General features: G+C 54.7%; 1 protein-coding gene across 15 annotated transcripts in view; it reads right to left on the minus strand.

Annotated features, from left to right (window-relative positions):
- Nucleotides 1-371: 371 nt before the first annotated feature.
- The window catches only part of AFDN (afadin, adherens junction formation factor), a 128,942-nt gene continuing 108,856 nt past the window's right edge, over nt 372-20,457 (minus strand). For 6 of the 15 annotated variants that reach the window (XM_044242332.1, XM_044242269.1, XM_044242278.1 and 3 more), the window contains 6 exons: nt 18,546-19,544; nt 16,491-16,529; nt 9,950-10,084; nt 6,512-7,031; nt 3,209-3,293; nt 372-2,343 (listed from right to left, as the gene is read on the minus strand). In XM_044242332.1, coding sequence (XP_044098267.1) covers nt 2,190-2,343; nt 3,209-3,293; nt 6,512-7,031; nt 9,950-10,084; nt 16,491-16,529; nt 18,546-19,544 — 1,932 coding nt within the window. In that variant the 3' untranslated portion in view covers nt 372-2,189. The remainder of the gene's footprint in view (nt 2,344-3,208; nt 3,294-6,511; nt 7,032-9,949; nt 10,085-16,490; nt 16,530-18,545; nt 19,545-20,457) is intronic. The other 9 variants (XM_044242355.1, XM_044242348.1, XM_044242381.1 and 6 more) reach the window with 6 other exon arrangements.

The following is a 20,457-nucleotide window of genomic DNA, read 5'->3' on the forward strand; positions in this document are numbered from 1 at the left end:
ATGAGCCACCTCGGGCGGGTCCTTCCTGCTATCGCATCGCAGGACACCTGGTCCACACAGCTTCCCAAGCTTGGGGTGAGCTTAAGAATCCGAGACCGTGAAGGGGCCGTGTGAGTCTGTGTGACCACAGGGACTGGGGATGTGCCAGCGGGTGGTGCAAACGGGGATGGGGAGATGAGCTCAGGAGAGCAGGGACAGAGTCTCCTGGGGCCTCTGTCAAGCTGTCTGCAGAGTCAGGACAAACCGAAAAGAGCGTCTGACACAGACCCTCAGGGGACCTTTCAAGAATGACCGCACAGGCAGAAGGGGACGGGAGGCGAGGCTGATCACAGATGTGACTCTGCCTGCCAGACTGCAGCCACAGCAAACACTTAAATACATACAAAGTTTATTAAAAATAGATTGCAGATGAAGCACAGTAGAAATGGGGAGGTACAGCAGCTGTGACGGCCACAGTGACGCACAGTCCTGAAAAGCACGTGTTCACATCTGACCCATCACTCGAGGGCGGCCTGGCCCACCTGCCCACAGGCCTGACGACACACGCACACACACCCCGTATGCCAGGATCTACATGTACTTGCTGGTACTTAGGTGTGTGTATTAACAGAAAAGTCACTCATCTGCGTCTTTTCATCAAAGAAAGCGTGGATTTTGTCCCCGTAAGGTGGCCAGTGTTCGCGAGCGCCCCACCAGGGCCTGCTTTTCCTGAAGCCTCCAGAGCAGACACCCACATCCTTCATCAACACTTCGCGCCGCCGCGACTCCCTCAGACAAGGGGAACGGTGAGAGCGCACTTCCAGAGAAGAACCCTGATCGACGGAAGAATATTTACACTCACATTTCAGTGATTTATCGTGCAGCTCTCCTTAAAGTGATTTCTACGGCTAAAGCCTCCCTCTTCTATTTCAAAGTGTGCATTTCCCTAACACACGTATCTGTAAGAGAACAATCTGGTAGAGAAGAATCATCGAGATCCTACAGCAGGGCTCGTCACGGAAGAGGTTTGCACATTACCACAAGGTAATTCAGCACTGTCCGAGCACACGGGATGAAACCAAGTGAGCTCTGTCTCCCCAGCTCAGCCACACGGTCACAACTGGGGAGACAACAGTGATCACCAGTGACTCACATGAAAATTAAATAACTTTCTATTTCATGTTTAAAAAAAAAAAAAAAAAAAAAGGCTCGAACTGCCGCACGAGTGTGTCCGACATTTTCAGTCACAGACACCACGTGTCAACGAGCCTTCCATCCGCACAGCCCGCGGCCGCCACTCGGCCCTCCTCTGCAGCCCCCATGCTCAGGCGTCCCTAACCCCCCATCCCTCTCAGATGCTTCCGTTTCTCTCCGCATCAATACGGGCCAGCTGAACGTCCTCGTTTCAGGGTCCCCCGAAGAGTCGAAATCCTCTGTGAACTAACTTAACTGCCATCTTCAAGATCGCCAATGATGTATTAGTCTAACAACACTCTGGCATTTATAAAAATAAAATATCCTAAGCTTAAATCCTCAAAATTGTCTTCTTGGAGCACTTTTTAAAAAATCATGTATGTAGGATATCCCAGGAGGGCTGTCCCCAGAGGGAAGGAGGACAGGGGCAGGGGCCTGACAGGCACCACCTCCCTTTTGGGCTATGTGGGTCTGAGCTGCCTGGGGACCACCTACGGTGGGGGGGGTGAGGGAGGCCGTCCCCCAGAGGCTCTCTTTCCTGGAAAGGGACAGGTCACCCTCTGCGCACGCGGTCTGCAGCTGCTCCCCCATAGTGCAAACAAGGTCTGGGCAGTTCAAACTGGTCCCTGCCCTGCGGCCGCAGCATCGTGAACAACACAGCACGCACACGGCCTCTCTGCAACACGCAGGGCTGGGGGGGGGGAAGACATGTCCCCACTGTGCTCTCCTGCCCTGCATTCTCCCCTCTCCCACTCAGACTTTAAAAAAAAAACAACAAAAAACTTATCTTCCTGTGAGTCAGGTAATTAAGAAATGAGACAGTGTTTACATCGTATAAATGATCATCTCTTGGTGAAAGAAAAGAACTTCTCGGAGCAGGACCGTCTCTGGGGCCCAGCCGACTCCAAAATGGTGCTTCGGTGACTCGGGCAGGCTGGTGCGGCCTCCTCGCCGAGCCCGTCCTCTGGAGCCGTGCCCCCAGGACCCTGGGGTGGCCTGGGCACCTCATCCTTGGCTCATTTTGTGTTCAGTTCGTTTTCCAGTTCTGTCAATTTACGAGAGGCTTTTACTTTGTTGGACACATCTTGACCTTGTGAAAAAAGACGCTGGCGCTCTTTGAATGTCAAGTTTTCAGGGGCTCCCGAGCTTCCAGGCAAGTCCGCATCGTGGCTGCAGTGGAGGAAATGCAGACATCACTGGTCAACGTGGGTCAGCTGCTACTCTCACTCAGTCGGTCACTCTACATAAGGGACAATTAAGTACTGTTCCAGGAGGGAGACTCACTCCTTGTCTCCCATCCAAGTACTAACCAGGCCCGACCCTGCTTACTTCCGAGATCAGACGAGATCGGGCACGTTCAGGGTGGTATGGCCGTAGACGAGACTCACTCCTTGTTAACTTTGCCATAACCCTTCCCGTAAACACAATCACTGGGGCTGTTGTTAGACACGTTCTCCTGACTAAGCTGCTGACTTTCTCCAGCCATGCCCAACTCTCGAAATGCAGGTCCCTTCAATTTGAGCAGGTCGGGGATTCTTCCCAAGTGAGTTTAACTAAAAAGGTACAGCTTAAAAACACGGACCTGGAAGGAGCCCACATGCACCTGGGAAACATCTCTCAGCAGACCTACGTTAACAAGTTGCTGTAAGACCCTACACATTCCTCGGGGACTCGAGGTCAGTGTTCTAAGAACGGTCTGGACTACAGGCTAGGTGAGGCGCTCGGTGCAAACGCGAGGCCCGCTCGCTGTGTGTGTCCTCAGGGCTGGACTGGGCAGGCTCGCAGCTGTCTGGACACTGCCCGAGACCCCCCACCCTCGCCGGCGGAAGCGCACGGCAGCACGCCCAGCTCCCACGCGAGTTCGCACCCGGAAGCCCCCCACCCGCAGCCCCGTCTGAAACGCAGCTCTGCGGCAACGCAGAACCAAAGAGCCTGCGGGCTCCCCAGCTCACGAGCAACGAGAAACATCTGAGAGCATGAGGAGGTCTCTGTCTGTCCGCTCCGGCCTCCTGCAGACCAGCCCAGCCGTAAATACCTTTTAGACGGTCTCTCTCTCGGATCCCGGTAAGCATCATGGGCCCCAACAGCTGTCCCTGCCGATCCCATGTAAGAGTTGGGTCCTTTTCCATAAAAGAAAAAAATCAAAGTTAAAGTGCCTGCGCAATTTCTAAAACTTTACTCACGATCAAGATGCAGTGCCACGGAGGAGAACGCAGAAGCCGACAGAAGGCCGGGGGATTGAAGCTCGCGGCGCTCGGTGGCCTGAGGTATGGCCTGAGCATGGCGCTCCGAGCCAGCCACGCCGTGGGGACGGGCGGGCATGGCCCAGGTCTTAGGCAGCAGCAGCCAGACAGGGCACATCAGTTAAGATGCATAACTGGCATAATTAGCAAGAATTCACAGGGGAAACCCACAGAGGACGGACTCAAATGGGAGACTGAGACACTCCTGACGTGAAGGGTTTCCTCACAAAGTGACCGAAGGCAAATGAAACCCCAGCAGTGAGCAGGGGCCGTGCCTTGAGCCTCTCTTTTCAGGACGGCCGCGAAGCTTTTTGCTACATACATGGCTACAGTTACCAAGACAAAACACAAAGTTTCTGAGGCACAGGAAACCCCGTGTTTGATTAAAATGCTGCAGACACAGTCACCCGACGCCAGACAGCAAGCTGTGCGGAGGAGGAGCGCGCGAGTCTGTGGGACACCGGCCCGCGCCCGGCCCCGCGCCCGGCCCAGCCCCTGGGGTGACAGGCAGCAGCCGGCAAGGAACACCACCGCGTGCTCTATCCACTCCAAAGGCGTGTTCAAGATCAAAAGAGATGATGCAGATACAAAATTTAAAATGTCTCCAAATAGACTACCACCACTAATGATATACTACTTAAATCACAGTGAGTACCAGTGCTGATGTATTCTGTTAATTTTAACATCAGCAAGAAAAAAACATTCCATGCTGGCAGCACGTTTTACGTCCACTCCCACCACGCTGTAGCAACACGTGCCCAAGACACCCGGCGAAGGCAGACGGTGCCGGGCGAGGGACCAGACAGGCCGCAGAATTCGCACAGTGCCTCAGCGTGGAAGTTTTCCTTCTCAGCAGCACGAAAATGACCCCCTGCCGGTTTTCTGGGCGCAGGGACGCACCAGGCGGCCCCCCCGCCGGCTGGCCGCGCCTCCTCGGGGCACTGCATCTTTCCGCTCCTTTGCGACAAGCCCTGCGATGGCCGCGTGCGAAAGCCTCTCCCGCAAGACTCAAAAGAGGACACTGCCCTGCAGGGCCACGTGGGGTCACCCACACTGGACCTCCACGGCCGCTATCAGCAGAGCGCAATTCTTTAATTTTAATTCTACATTTTCCTTGTTTTAGAAAACGTGTTGCATCTTTTGAGCTTTGCTGTAAGAATGATACTTGCTTCTTCCACTGGTAATTTTCTTCAGAATTTTCAAAATTAATCAGAATATCACATCCTTTCAGTGGACTGTGGATGAATTAATTCTGCACATTCCAAGTAATCTTCAAAAGAGCTCTAGTCAAAGAACATTTTCTAAAAACACGTTGCTACGCTAGAATGAGACACTCTTTGTTCCAACTCGCACCCCGATCCTGCTCCTCAGGCAGCCAGTGGAAGAAGCCAGCCCACCCCAGGAGCATGCGGAGCGCTCACGACAGAGAAACGAGCTGAACTCAGTGGCATAGCCTCGCGAGGGGGGTGGCAGTGAGGGGGTCAGAATCGCGCTGACGGGGTGCACGCGGCTTCGTACTGTACGAAGGCAGTCTTCAGAGAGGCACGAGCCACCAGACACAGGATGTAACCTGCTCCGATGTGGTCTTTTCAGTGTGAAATAAAGTAAAGGGTTAGTGGTCTGAGGGAAAGCCAGGTGGTCAGCAATGAAAACCTAGCCCAACATCACATCAGCAGCCTCGTCTATGCCACGACACACAACGCGGGTTTTCAGCTTGTGACGTGACGCAAGGGGGCGGAGGGCATCTTGCTTCAAAAATGACTACTATCCTGAAAACGTCTTTCTAGATATCGACGACAAAAGTTTTATAAGAAGATTTGATTCTGGCCGCTGAGTGACTTCGTCTCAATAGGATATACTGAGACTTTGGGGCAGGTGAAAGCTCTGACACTCACGGGAAGAGATCCGGGCAGAACTCGTTTGTTCTGGAAGAGCCAAGGTCACACATGTTTTTGATTATTTAGCCTTCAGAATCCTGAGTTCTGGGCACGACACCAGGAGCATTTTAAAAGACCCTTGTGTCCGCGAAGACCACTAAATCTGACCATATTTACTGCCAGCGTTCTAATTTTAAGCTAGTAAGAGGCACCTGGTATTTGGATATTTTAAACATCCCTTCCAGTGCCGTCTTGGACACTGGTTAGGGTGGACGCGCCTGTGGGCAGGATCACTGTCATGCTGGTCCTCAGAGACTGTATTAACTCAAGGCAACTGCGTGCCTGTCGAGGTCTGGGTACGAGGACCATGACGTGCAGGGAATGTCACTTAACAGGCGGGAACAAAACCAGTGAGAGGGAAAAGGAGTAATTTCACGACGGCTGGGCTCTATGTCGCATTAAAGCAGGACCGTCAGCTCAGCGTGGCACCAACAACTCCGTCGCAACTACCACAGAAAGCAGGGGTTGTGTGGTAAAACCCTGCCACGGGGCACATAAGCCAGAACGGAAACTAGCACATGACCATGACACTGCTGGAAGGACAGCTCACTCTTTATCTTTCGACACCAAGATGTGTTAAAAAAGCATGTGTTCGGGACACCTGGGTGGCTCAGTTGGTTAACAGCTGCCTTCGGCTCAGGTCATGATCCCAGCGTCCTGGGATCGAGTCCCACATCCGGCTCCTTGCTCGGCAGGGAGCCTGCTTCTCCCTCTGCCTGCCATTCTGTCTGCCTGTGCTCGCTCTCTCTCCCTCTCTCTCTCTGATAAATAAATAAAATCTTTAAAAAAAAAAAAAAAAAAAAAAGCATGTGTTCAACCAACTCGAAGTTATCTGAGGAGGCAGTGAATGGAGGCCAAGACCAACAGTATTTCAGGTGATCGGGGAGTAGTGGACGGCCAGCTGCTGCCGGCAGGTCCGAGGGACAGCACCCTCCAGGCGGAGAGCTGGGGAGCTGGGGTAGGTGCTAGAAGGACTCTTAGCACAGACAGGACAACCGGAGGCAGGGGAAGATCACCACCCTGAGGCCAGCGATCAGGTGAAATCACATTCCAGAGCGAGTGCTGATTGAGGGGCCCACACAGCAGCGGGGGGCAGAGTCCCGATTTTAATCAAGAGGATAAAGAGGGCTTGATTTGCAGCCCCACGGTTAGCTCTACCTTTCGAGTGGCTGGGCTGGTAGAAGCCTGGTTTTTGTGGAGGGGGCAAGGGCCGGCCTGCTCTATGAGCAGTACGGTCGGCCCGGGCCGAGGGTGGCTGGAATGAGTTGGAGAGAAAGATGCCATCGGAGGCTGGGCGCGGCGGGCAAGGGGGCTGCTGTGGCTCAGGGGTGGCGGGAAGCAGAAGGTGCCCGTGGGACTTCCTCGTGCCAGCGTGCTTATCCTGACCTGCCAGACTGCAGGGCTCCTCCTCCTCCTCCTCCTCGTGGTACGAAACGAGCCTGGCGGTGTACAGGGAGTCTGGGGAAAGGGCCGGGGCCTGGAGGGAGGAGGCGGTCCGCTGAGGCGGGGGAGGAGGGGCGGCGGCCGGAGGGGACGGCGACGGGAGCTCATAGCCCCGCGGAAGCGGAGGTCTGCACAGACCCGGCTCCTCGGGCTCCAGCAACCTGCGCTCGGCCTCGGCGTGCTGTCTGCGCCTCTCGGCTTCCAGACGGCTGTAGTACCCTTCTTCCTGTCGCCTCTGCAGGCGGAACAGACAAAAAGTACAAGAGTCAGAGTTAGGAGGGGACATCAGGGCACACGAAAGGGCGCATTTACCCTCCGTACCCCACCGCCACACTGATTGTGAATCCAAGGGACAGCGACATTTCAACGTAACAGTCTACGACACGACCGGGCTGACCCCCTGGAAACTTTCAACCTGTCACGGGACCATCTGACCTGGAACAGCCCCCACGCATGGAGCGCGGGGACTCTATGTACTCCCCGGCTCCAGCTTCCGCTTACTGCGCCACTGTCCCCGTCCCTAGTCCTCCAGACCCAGAATTCTCTGCCTCTCCGCCTCTCTCCTTCTGTTCTTGCAGGAGATTAACTTACCTGTGACTGCTCGGTTTAAAGACAAAACAAAACCCCAAATAGCCTCTCGCTGGCTTTCTAGAGCCGGCACTTGCGAGCACAGAGGCCCGCACACCAGCTTCTCCGCCGCACCCCGGGAGGTCGGGGGCGGCCCCTCCTTGACCAGAAGGACCATTAAGTCACCTGGTTTCTTTCCAGTTATTCAGAGGGAAGTTAACACAAAGATCAACTGTAAAAAAAAAATGACTCATTTTCTCAAGGCAACAGTCTAACAAATATGCTTTCCACAGTTCTTAATTGATAGCTTGGATCGTAGCAGCCTCCCTGACAGACAGAAAATGAGAGAGCCAGGCGTTAACAGTGACAGCAACACGGAATTCAAATATATTTGGACACGCACTATACATTTTCTTCTGACGTACATCTGCACACACTACAGTTGACAGAGTTGAAATTATTTTCACATTAAAAAAGGCAAGAGCAGGTTCTGTTGAAGATTGACAAACGCTGTCGAACACACGGAGGAAGGGAGCGTGAGAAGGGGATCCCAGACAGAAGGCCGCACCTCAGCCGGGAGCACGCAGGGCTGCGGAACGGGGCGACCTCGCCGCGCGCTCACCGGAAGAGCGCTCGCGCGGGCCCCAGCGGGCTCGGGGACACACGTGCTGGCCACGCTGCTCGCGCTCCTGCCCTGCGTCCCCAGGAGCACACATACCCCGGACGGCAGTGCCCAGCGCGTCCCCTTCTGAGGAGGGGCAACCGTGAGGACGCGTGCCAGCCCCGGGCAGGGCCCTACACCCAACTTCTCACGCGATCTTCTCACTCTGTGTGGAGACATCCTGAAGGAGAGACATCTGGTACCTCATTTCCTTCACAAAGTTAAGTGTTTGTGTGAGGGGGACTCCACTCCAGAATGGCCTGGATGACCTCTACATCAAGGGGTCAGGAATCGTAGTGTGACACGGAGAACATTTTAGGAGGAAACCAAAATCCCCTTCCGTTACATGGAGAGCAGGTACAAGTACATGACCCCACAATTATTCTACTGCAAGAGAATGGCACGTTTTCTGCAACAAAGCAAGCCCATCAACCGTGGACATTCTGTATAAAAAATAGGTTATTCAGCTTGTTTATACAGTGAGCACTCAATTCTAGAAGCAGTTCCTAAGACACAAGTGTACTTGACACGATCGTGTGTTGTGAACACACAGGCTGCAAAGACTGAGCAGCCCACAAGCGTCCCCAGAGAAGATGCGAGAAGGCGTGCTGCTCCCGCGGCAGGGCTGTCCCTGCTCCCACGGACGGCGGCGGGTCTGTGTGGGTGCCTGGGCGGGCGGAGGCCACCCACAGCCCAGGGACAGCAAGACCACATGCACCGCAATGGAGAAGTCGAGGGGCTCACGTTCTGGAAAACTGATTTCGATTCTACGTATCGTGACACCAGGTAAAGCGCCAAGGGAGACCTAACCCTGAAAGCTCAGACTCCTTCAGAAAACTGCACAGCTACTGCGACCCGGCCTTTGACGAGAATATGACGACAGACTTTAAGGAATGGTGAAGGTCTAGAAGACGCAGAAGTCGCGAGTTCCCACATGGGTACGTGTGCTACCATTATTTACTCTACTCGTTTACGTGAGTCGCATCGCTTCTGTCAATCTTGCTTTCGCTCGTCACAGATCCGCACAGATTCTACCGCTACAAAAAGCTTCCTGAAAGTTCTGGTTCGGGGCGGGGAGGAGGGCGCTCTGTGAGTGCAGCTCACTGGACTACCAAAGGAGCGACCAACGGAAACAACGGAAACCGAGCTCCTCCCCATCGGCAGCCGGGCGCTCCCGGCCGCCCTCCCCAGAAGGGAGGCAGCGGCGGGGCGCACTTCTCCTGGCCCGTGTCCAGGACGAGCAAGCCCTGGGGGAGGGCCCAGGCGGCACACGCAGCAGCAGGCCGCGGGCTCCCTCTCTCAGAATTGGTCAAATCAGTTGTCATTTTAAAATTCAACTTAAAAAGAGTCCTTTCATAAAAAAAAATCCACGTACGGAAACCAAGTCGTAACTCAGGATATTTATCAGATCGTATCCTGGCTGAATTCTCCTGGAATCGTGATTTCCATAAGCCATCTGCTCTCTCCCGTCAGCCCGCAGTGAGTGACGTCAGTGAATGATGTCAAGTACGGGGCGTGAACAGACTGTTACTACGTTCCCGTCGCCTGCCACAGCTCGCACTGCCCCTTCCCGCCTCGCGCACACGCACCCCCTCCCTGTAGCCAGCCGGACCACGTCCAGGAAAGGAAGAGACCCGAGTGAGCGGGCGGGCTGCGAGGAGGCCCACTCGCTATAACCAGGCCAACGAGTTCAGAAGCAGGAGAGAGACAAGACGCAGGGTAAGAGAGTCTGGGCACAGTTCGGAAGAGAGGTGGGTGGGCCAGGTCGGGCTCAAGTGCTGGGTCCGAGAACACAGGTGGGGGTCCGGGCCCTGTTCTGTCCTGTGCGTCTGAGGACACAGGTACGGTCTAGCCCCTCTCCCCAGCCCATCGATGGGTTCAGGCTAATCTGGTAAAGGTCTAAGCTGCCCCTAGAGGACCATAACCTTTTCTTCAGCATCTCGCTTTGTTCTCTCCTCCTCCTGGCGGCGCCGCTCGTCCTCCTGCCTGGCGCGGTCCTCGGCTTCCCGCTTGCGCATCTCCTCCAGCTGCTGCTGGCGCCTCCGCTCCTCGTCCTGCAACTGACAACACAGCGCCTTGAACTTCTGTTCCGCGCGCCGGCCGCGTGCGGCATACGGGGCACATGCGGACACACGCAGACACACACAGGGTTAAATACGAGATAACCAGGTTAGAATCACTGTTGAAGGACAGTAAAACACACACATCTTAGAGCTCTACAGTTTCAAAATTAAGTTACCTAAGGGCGTGGTCCCCACCGTCCATTAATTTTCCCATTAAATTGTGGCTCAGAGAAGGAAACGGTCTCCTGCATTCGCATGTTAAAGGAGCACAGTCCTTGTATCAGAATAAATGGAAGCTTAACCAGCTCCTGGAAAGCAGCAGACTTGGACAACAGGCGAAACCCTCAACGGATGGAACTCTGGAACCCCTTCAGCCCCCTCTGCCCTCCTCCCCTTGTGCCACCTGGCCTGTGCTCCGGGGACTCTGGCGCGCCGCCGCTGGCTTCCCTGGGGCCAGCACACAACTCCGGCGGGACGGGAGCTTGCAAGCCCGCCCGTCTACATCAGCCCCCTGGGCCTGGGCACCAAGCTTCCAGCAGGCTGGCCGTGCCATGTGCTCTCTTTGAACCCTACCAGGAATTCCTTCTCAGTCCGGGGATACCCTCAAACCTTGAGTCAGAGAACCTGAGCCTGAAATTCAGAAGGAACCTTATTGTACCTCCCTTCTGCTCCATCTCTGCCAGGGATTACCCGCTCTGTCTGGGAACCTACCGCCCAGCTCCCCGAGACAGGGCGCTCTATTTCCAGGTAACTACTGGGCAAAAAGTTCTTCTGTGGGTCTAAAATTCACCACCTGATAGTTTGCTTTCTGTTTTTTTGTCATTCGGGTTCTGCCTTCTTGAAACAACACAAAACAAATTTACTATCTTTCCTTTGCACCAAGCAAATGCTTCAGGGTATCTTCCAAAAATTTATGACGTAGCCTGTTTTGGTTTCTGGCTCCTTTATCCTTCTGGTCAGATTTCTCTAAGTACTGTGGCTTCAGGGCACCTCTGGCCAGAGCCCTTCTGTCGTTACAGGCCAGGATAAAGGCAACTTTGAACCCCTGCTTCTCAGTTTCGGTCATGTGAGACAGAGCTGGCCCATAGCCCCATGCCACCCCGACATCAAAAGAAGTAGATTTGAAATTTAAAAAGTGAAAATGTAACTCAATGGCACCCATTTAAATTGCCAAAATCACTGTAGGAATCCCTTACATAAAACTGCTCATGGTGTATCTCAGTATTTATAGAATTACTAGTTATTGTATAAAATGTTCACAGCAGAAAATGGAAACCAGACTGAAATCGATTTTTATTTTTTTAAACAAAAACCTAACAACTTCACTCTTGCCCAGTTTCTGTGGAATGAACCCTTCATCTGGTGGGAAAGTAACAAATTAACTGCGTCCCTAGACTTTTTCATGTCAGTAAATAACACTAAGACACCTTAGGAGAAAAGAAAAGGCAAGTGCCTCATCAAGAAGATAAACCTAATGTCCTCTTGCAGTACAACCTAGAAGTATGCCCGGGAGGGCGGGCAGGGTGGCTTCTGCGGCAGGGGCAGGTGCTGCTGCCTGAGCAACCCCGCACCGAGGAAGGACTGTCCAACGTCCCGCTCCAGGGAGCGCGACCCCACGCCACACTGAGGGCTTACAGCCGGCAGCGGCGGCGTTCTGAAGACTGCTCAAGCATGTTACAGTCGTCGGTCCAAATTATGAGAAACAGTACCCAAATAAAAGTAACACAATAAAACAGCAATTGAAAATACTAAGGATTCTACAGAAGAGTAATTTATGGAGGAATGTCAAACAGCATTGACAAAGTAAGTTTTTCTGTTACCTGATAAAGCACAAATTCATTCATCACGTTACACTCTCTAGACCTAATTAAAAGCAAGTCTGAGCAAGAAAACCAGTATCCACTGAAACAGCCCACTCCTCCTTCTAAATTAAAGAGGAGTATCATTTTAAGAAATGAGAACAGTCAACATTCTCATAATTACAGGTACAGAATGTTATCTTATGAATCTGTAAAGAGACACTTTCTCTTCAAAGATTTCACTCTTCTAAATCTGGATGGGGGTAAGCGAGGAAAGGTGTCCTGGCTGAGGTTCGTTACCGCCGATTTCTAAAGTGGGCAAACGAGCCAGTGCGGGGAGGACTGAGGCGGCCTCTCTCCACCGGGAGCTAAGCTGCTTCACGTCCCCTCATCTCCAAGACACAGACCGTTCTGTTCCTCATACATACGCTGCTTTACTCTACCCTCCTCCCCCCACACCACTAAGGACAGAAGAGAATGCAATCTCTTAATTTACTCCCATCAGGAGCTCAGGACGGCGCACTGAGCGGACGTTCAGCACCAAAGGGCAGTTCACCTCGCTAGACTTCAGGGCTGACGTCCGAGGACAGAAGGCAGACTACGCTCACCCTGCAGCCACGAGCTCACGGTTCCAAAGTGACGTGTGTCAAAGCCGTCCGGCAGGAAGGTACATTCCGGGGAACGGACTGGAGCTGACAGACGGAGAATTCTCGCAGAATGAACACGAGACAGCTCAGACTGAAGCTCTTCTAAACCAAGAAGTGAGCTGGGATTTCCCAGTCCTCGAAGCCTCAACTAGCTCTGCTCCACTGGGGCGCCGGTCCCCATTTCTCATTTTCGCGTCAACAAAAAAAATACGTTTAAAACTATGTGTTTACGACTTTATACCACAAGACACTAACTTCTATCTTGAACTTACAGTAAAAGCCCCATTAAGGGAGACAAGCACATTGAGCGATCGGAATACAAAACAGGGCCAAGGTGTCCCTTACCTTTTGACATTTTCACTCAAAATGTCAGACAAAGCGGGTTGTTAAGCTCTGTTGTTAAGGGGGTTGTTCTTAAGAACTTGGGCAAGACTTTTCTGCCTGTGTTCCTACCCGTTAAAAATACCTGAACATTTTTAATATCCCCTTCCCCCGTGAGGAACCCCTAGGATCAGGCAACTTAATGCCTCTGGGCTTTGGCCCATGACTCCAGGGTCCGGGGCAAGCGCGCAGCTAGGAGCCCCATGCGGAGAGCGCGGAGGGCAGGCTGTCCTCCCTAGGAAAGCCGTCCCCACTGTGCGGGCAGTCGGCCGGGGGCCAGCTCCCTGCTCTCGGCACAGCCTTGCCTCCGCCTGCTCAGTGGGAGCATGAGGACGACCTGATCAGGAGCTGCGGGAGCTGTGGCTTAGCTGCTCCAACAGTCTGGCGGCAGGGACGGGACGTCACCCACAAGGAGGCCGCGTGGCTCCAAGAGCCCAAGACGCGCACCCAAGGTTCTCTTCGCACAAGAGCCGCGTGGGACACAGCAGGTGACTCTCGCGTTCTGCTGGGGAACACGGGCACGGCGGTCTTACTGTGAACGTGCTCTCTGCATGCCTGGAGTAAGACAGCCCACCCTTCGGCTTCCGCTGCCCCCTCCTGTGGCCAGGCGCTCCTGTGGGAAGAGGCCGGAGCAGCCCGCCTCCCCGGACAGGCACCCCACCACTGCGCTTCCCACGAACTCCTGCCGTCAGTCCCAACCCTCCCGTGCCCAGGCTGCTCGGGCCTGCCCAGGTCCTGCCGTCCTACACGGAGACCAGCCAGGAAGGCAGCTGACGAGGGCAGATCTAGCCCGGGCCTTCGCAGGAGGAAAACAGGAGAGCTTCCAAACTCCCTGAAAACATCCCTTCGCTGGCACAGGGCCAAGGCAGAGGGTTTCCCCGTGAGTGGTCAGGTCCCGAATCAGCGGCTGAGCCGTTGTAACGGTACCGAGACAAAGCCCGAGACCAGCCAACACGGAGCCTGTCACACATCACATCCGTTTCTAGTGGAAAAATGGGTCCTAGCAAGAACTTCACGAGCAGGAAACGTTTCTGTCTAGCAGGATTTGAAATATATATAAACTGAGAACTCCAGTTAGAATCCTGTCTCCTGGGGCGCCTGGGTGGCTCAGTGTGTTAAGCCTCTGCCTTCAGCTCAGGTCATGATCCCAGGGTCATGGGATCGAGCCCCACGTCGGGCTCTCCGCTCAGCGGGGAGCCTGCTTCCCCCACCCCGCTCTCTGCCTGCTTGTGATCTCTGTCAAGTCAATAAATAACATCTTAAAAAAAAAAAAGAATCCTGTCTCCCTGGTGTCTGGTGAATCTCTTCCACACGGGCCTGGCCCCTGTGCTCCACCCACATCACACGGCTGTCACGAGGGGACGAGTGACGCACGGAATGATCTGGGAGAGCTGGGGCAACAGAAGCGCGAGCTGCCCATCCCGTCACCGGGTAGAAGGGACCCGCTGCCCTTCGCCCGCAGCCAGGGGAAGCCACGGGGATGGCTGACCGCCCCCTCCCAAAGCGCCGTGGTGAAGGGGAGGGCGGGCGGGGCCGTGGGGAGGCACGGATGAACTACAGCACTTCGTGGCCATGGGAAGACTTGGACGTGTCTCTAAGGGACAGGGGAGCCACTGCTGGGTTCTGAGGACTCTGGAGAGCTGACACTTCTTTAAGCAGGACCCCTGCAGCTGCGGTGCTGAGGAGAGCCTGCACCGGACAAAGGCAGAAGAGGGACTCGGCAAGAAGTCCTCTGCAGTGAGGAGACGGCAGAGGCTCGGGCCAGTGTGGTGTCCGGGGCTCAGATTCTGAAGACGGCGGGATTCCTCAGCCGACAGGAACAGGGCTTATGGGACGAAGGTTCACCGGAAGGTCATTCAAGAGTCTGCTGACACGGACACGCAGGAGGCACAGGTGGGCAGTTGGACAGGCACTTCGGGGGGAACACACTGGGGTCTGCCACGACCTGTCTGACTCCCAGCGGAGGTGAGCCATGGGCAAGTGCGTACGGGTCTCGGGTCTGAGAGGGCTCGGGCCAGCGCGCGAGTGGGGGTCTCGGCCCGGGAGGCGGCCCTCGAAGAGCAGAGGGCGAGCAGAGCCAGGCCTGCCGAGCCGCCGAGCGCAGCCGTCCTCCCCGTCGCCCCGGACGCTCCGCGTGAAGGGCACACCATAGACCCCGCACAGGGGACACCTCTCTGCCTGTCGCACCTGCCACTGCCCTTGTCCTCTCAGAGAGAGGAGCGACACCCACACCCAGCAGCGGAGGACTCCCCACGCAGCCTGCCAGCTGACAGGACTCTGCGGATAAGGACACTGCTGGCCGGGCCATTCGCATTCACTGGGGAATCAGGCTAAGAAATGCTCAGACTGAGATAGTTCAAGTCAATGTTAATGCTCAACATAGTTACCTTTTAAAGAAAGAAAAACTCTCAAGTGGGTCTTTAAAATACAAATCTTGGTGTAACCCTTTCTCCCTGGGCATCACTCCTCTGCACAGAGGCCTCTCACCGGCCCACGGAGCGGGGGACCCCTCAGCCCTGCGCCGGTCAGCACCCGGTGTGTAAGGGACACCCTGCGCGTGCGCGTGAGCAGCCGACACCGAGAAACCGCTTTGAGTGTCCGACCGCCTGCCGCAGGTACACCTCCCCGCACCGAAGTACGGAGGGGACACCTGTGTTTTCTGTGTCCCGTGGGAAGAGTAGAGCTAAAGCAGTGTGCCCCTCAGCCGTCCGGGAGGGCAGCTGTGTCTGCGAGCGACTTCTCTTTGGAGCAAACAGTGCCGCCACACTGCTTGAATTTAAAGAAAAAAAAAAAAATGAAGACAAAAGGCTCCTCTGGTGCCGGGATTTGGGGACTGCTCACGGTCCCGTGAGACGCTGTCCATATTCACTTGGAAGCCGGCTGACAAAAATGACCTCAAGAGAACGTCACGGGCCCGCCAGCAGGCCGTGACTCTGGCCGACGACACAGGTGGCGGTACTTGAGCGTCGCCGGCACCGAAACAGCCGAACTCCCCGGTACGGACAGCGGTGCACGGAGCGGACAGCAGGAAGGGCTCAGCATTGCTCGGCCAACAGGACACCGCACGGCTGATAAACCAAGTCTGCCCGGGATTATCAACGACAACACGGAGAGTCTGCGGGAGGCCCGTGGGCCACTGGCAGACGGTGCTCTCCTAGAGACTGGCACCTACATCGGCAAAACAATGTGAACAGGAGTTCGTGTGCATTTCTAATAGTTGATTATTCCAAATCTATCACACCGAGGTAGTAAAAATGAAACATTATTTACTGCAAAATTTCTTTCATTTGCTCACGTATTTATGACTACGTAAGAATACACGGAATCAGTTTTATGACTAAAACTGAGAAAAGGTCAAAAACCATAACAGACAGTACAGTCAAAATGAACGGAGGGAAGCAAAGAGGAACTAATCTAAACACACTGAGAGGCATGCTCTGGAGAGGACGCGGCTACGTAGCCTGCTCTGGGACACCCCCAGGAACCGCTCCACAGAAACACAAACCACCACCACTGAAAGGAAAAAGAAAATCAAGACAGGAAAAAAGTACCAAAGGGAAAGAAATGAGAACATACCAAATCTAGAACAGAGATTGCTGGCAGAGCAGTCTGCTGCTGCAGGTAACAGAGAAGGAAAAAAAAAGAAAGACGAAGTGTGAAAACACGTTCAGACCTGTCCGCCACCACCACTGGCGTGTTTGCTGCTCCCGCGCGTTACCGGCGCCTGAAGGACACCCCGGCAAGAACAGCAAACATACACACCAGCTTCCCGAACTCAGAAACAGGAAAATGTCCACAAATGTATTACACACTTGAGTTTCATTATTTGTTCTTCTAAGTAGAAGAAACTTTGAAAAGCACAATTTCCCTGAGCTCTCTTACTTGGGAGACTAAGATAGTAATCTTAAACATGATTAGTGATAAATACACAGATACTTTTAACGAAATCATCGTACAAAACTTTCAAATGTCATAGTTCATATGAACAGGCTCTGGAACAGTCAGTGATGAGCCGTCTGGGAAGCCTGGCGGACCGTTAGTGAGAACTCGCTGTGGAGAGTAAGCGTAGAAATGCCACAGAGCAGGTGCTGACTTTTCACTAGGGGCCAGGGTGACCAAGGTGAAGGTGAATGATGTCTGCTGGTTCACCAGAGACATCGGCTTCACACGCAGCGTGGACCGCAGCCAACACGCTCTCTTGTTTCGGGGGTGGGGGTGGTGAGACCTGAGGCCGGGAGCGCACAGGGCTCCTGCGATCACCTCCCGGCCACCAGCAGCACCGGAAGCAGAAGACCCTGCACCAAGCACTCAGCCACCATGTGCACAGGGGAGGCCGGGGTCCTGACCCCAGAGTGGAGACTCTACAAAGAATTTGGACACTGTTAAGTGACCCATTAGTCACCCATCAGTTGCTCTTTCAAATTTTTAGAATGTTTATTACTGGTGACTCAGATAAACCCGTAAAATCATGTCACAGTTAAGATCTGGGCTTCTGAGACACCGCAGTGTTCCTGCTGAGTTTGGGGCCGAGTTCCACATACCTGCTGCTGAGAGTATGTGCGTAAGAAGACGTGTGTGACAAGTTTCAGGAAAATAATCTACAGGGCAAACTCGAAAAGGGATCAGACTGGGACTTTACGTATGAACAATTATCTAAGATTAGGCTGCGTCCTGACGTGGAAAGATGGAAATGTCGGACGGAACAGGTGTCTGCTGAGACCTCGAGTGGACCATCCCAAACCCACGCTGCCGCTAGAAACCAGACCCAGAAGTCGCGCTCCAGGCTGTCCTTCCCAGAACACCGGGCTGTAAACAAACCCATGGACGTGACCGGTCACTTAAGTGCTGGTCAACAGTTCTCTGGACAGGCTAACAAAGACTCTCAAATTTGGCACCTTAAGGGATCTATTGTGTTCTACTAACACGAATTTCACTTCTGTTATTTGATTCGGAAGAACAAGTTACTTTTATCGAGGGGAAACACCCTCGATAAACCCCGAACTCTCAGTGCGTCTATCCTGCCGCTGAAGCAGAGGAGCTTGGTCTCGGAGGAACCTGCCTCCTGAGAACGAGCGCCCCGTGGAGTCGCTGTCTGGTACGGCGGTTCTCAGCAGAGCTCTTTGTCCTCGCCGTCCAGGGCTGATAATCGAGACCAGGGGTGAGCGCAGGACCTGCCGGCCGGCCGCCTGGACGGCTCCGAGGAGCACAGCCCCTTGCAGCACGGGCACCATCTCCCGCGTCTCCGTTGCTGGACCGGGCCGCACCGTGAAGACAGTCTGTGCGGCCCACCTGGTCTCAGACTCTCACTCTCTGGCCACTTAAGGAAAGGCTGTGCCAACCCCTGGTGAGGATTATTACCGGTCACTAACAAACCAGTGATTATTAACTTGTTTTCTCAACTGAAGCGTGAACGAGAAGCTACCTGAGGAGCCAAGCTCCGTGTGGACGGGGTTGACTCTTCAACGTCTGCACCTCTCACCCTGGCTCGCCCTCCGGGACGCCGGCTAGCAGCAGCGGGTGTGGCACCACACGACAGGCCGGGGCCCTGGGGGACTCCCCAGGAGCCCGGGCACGGCCGCCCCCACAAGCGCCGCCCCGGGCCCGCGCGCCCACAGCACCCGTCCCCTTTACCCTCGCTCTCCGCTCAGCCTCGAGGCGCTGCATGATCAGCATGGTGTCCACGTCGTCGTCCTCCTCGTCCTCGTCCTCCTCGTCCTTCTGTTTGGACTCCTGCAGCCTCTTCTGGAACTGCCACTCCAGCATGAGCTTCCGCAGGCGGTCGCTCTCCTCCGCGCTGCGCTCGGGCCTGCTCTGCAGCTCCTGGATCTCGCGGCTCAGCATGTCCACGATGTGCATCTGCTGCTGCTTCTCCAGCTTCTCCCTGGCATCCCGCTTCCACGGGTCCGGGGACAGGCTGTCTCCCGACGACAGCTCCTCCTTGCTGACCGTGACGTACTGCAGGTCTCTGCGCTCGATCGTGCGGGGCTGCTGCTGGGGCTGTAGCTCCCGAATGACGGTCTCCTGGGGCCTCTGGAGCGTGGAGGGCTTTTCCGGCTTCACGTGGGGGCCGGTCCCCGGAGAAAACGGGGCTGGGTTCAGGGACTGGGAGCGCATCTGGCCCAGCTTCCGCTCCTGCTCCCTGCGCTTCCTGTCCCGCTCCTCTTCCAGCCGGGCCTTCTCCTTCTCATACCAGCGCTGGTGCTCCTCCCGCTTCCTGCGCTCTGCAGCCGCCGCCTGAGCAGCTGCGGGTCCCGTCTGGCCGGTGGGAGGCGGAGGGAGAGGCAAGTCCACGGGGATTCCGTCCAAGTCCCCGGCATAGTGCGTGGGAGGCGGCGGGGGCGGCGGGGGCAGGTCTGTTTGGACAGGCTGGGACACGGCCGCCGGCATGGGCTGCACGGCAGCTGGCGTCTTCCAGCGCCCAGGGCCGCTTTTGGTCAGAGTGGACGCGGGGGTGCCTGACTTGGAGGAGTGGTCCAGGTGCTCCTGGCTGGAGGTGCTGGAGCCCACGGAGGGGCTCTGATGGATCCACATGTCGCTATCGGACTTGCGGTCCAAGGCCGCCTCGATTCGACGCCGCTCTAGCTGGTAAGCTTTGTCCTCCCGAAGTTCCTCTTGGGAACGGGTAACACGCTGGGAAAAAAAAAAAGGAAAACTGTTCTATTTCAGCTGCTTAGAAAAAAATTACTAAAAGTGCATTAATATTCTGTCTTCAGGGAGAAAACATTTTAGGGAAATCGTCAGGGGAGTGCGGAACAGCGGCTGAGACTATCAGCTCTGTGGTTCTCTGGGACGCACGAAGTAGGGGCACCATGTTGGGGGTGGGGGAGTCAGGGCTTTTCCAGGGAATTTCTTTATCTGTTACAAATAAGGGAGAGCTGGGCTTCCCGTCTGCATCACGGGTGCGGCGCGTGCACACACACAGCAGACATTCAGCTGCTTCACGGACGAGCCTGGTCTTCCCCACTCTTGCGTGGGTCCCTGCACACACCTGCACTGCGGCTCTTCCCGCGAAGGACACTGAGAGGGTAAGTGTGTTTAGTGTAGTGCAGTTCTGAGCAGGAGTCACGATCGAATCTTAAACGCGTCAGCCGTGGCTCCACCAGCAGACGACTGACTCTGGGGACTCTGACAGAGCTGGGCACACACCAGGACGAGCCGGGCATCCGGGTGTCTCTGTTCCCATCTCACAAAGGTACAAAACGCAGTGTGTATGTGTGGAAGAGAACAAGACGAACAGTCTTCCAGAGGCCTAGTCTCTGCACAACGGCAAGTCTAAAAGTCGTTTAAATTGATAGAAATGATTCACTGATGTCAAACATTTCTTTCCTGTCCTATTAATGTGTAGAAATGAAAAATGCAAATGTGGAAAATAAGCTGTTTCCTTTCCTTATAAAATAAATCAACAACAAAAAAAGGAAGTATCACTTGAAAACACAGTAGCCTGAGAGAAGAATGGAAAATTTACTGCCCACATTTTGCTCTAACTGTACGGTGCCCATAGAAACAGTTTCTTGCTCACCAAGCAGTATCCAGACCCTCAAAA

The sequence above is a fragment of the Neovison vison genome, chromosome 1 (genome assembly GCF_020171115.1).
Source record: "Neovison vison isolate M4711 chromosome 1, ASM_NN_V1, whole genome shotgun sequence".
NCBI lineage: Eukaryota > Metazoa > Chordata > Mammalia > Carnivora > Mustelidae > Neogale > Neogale vison.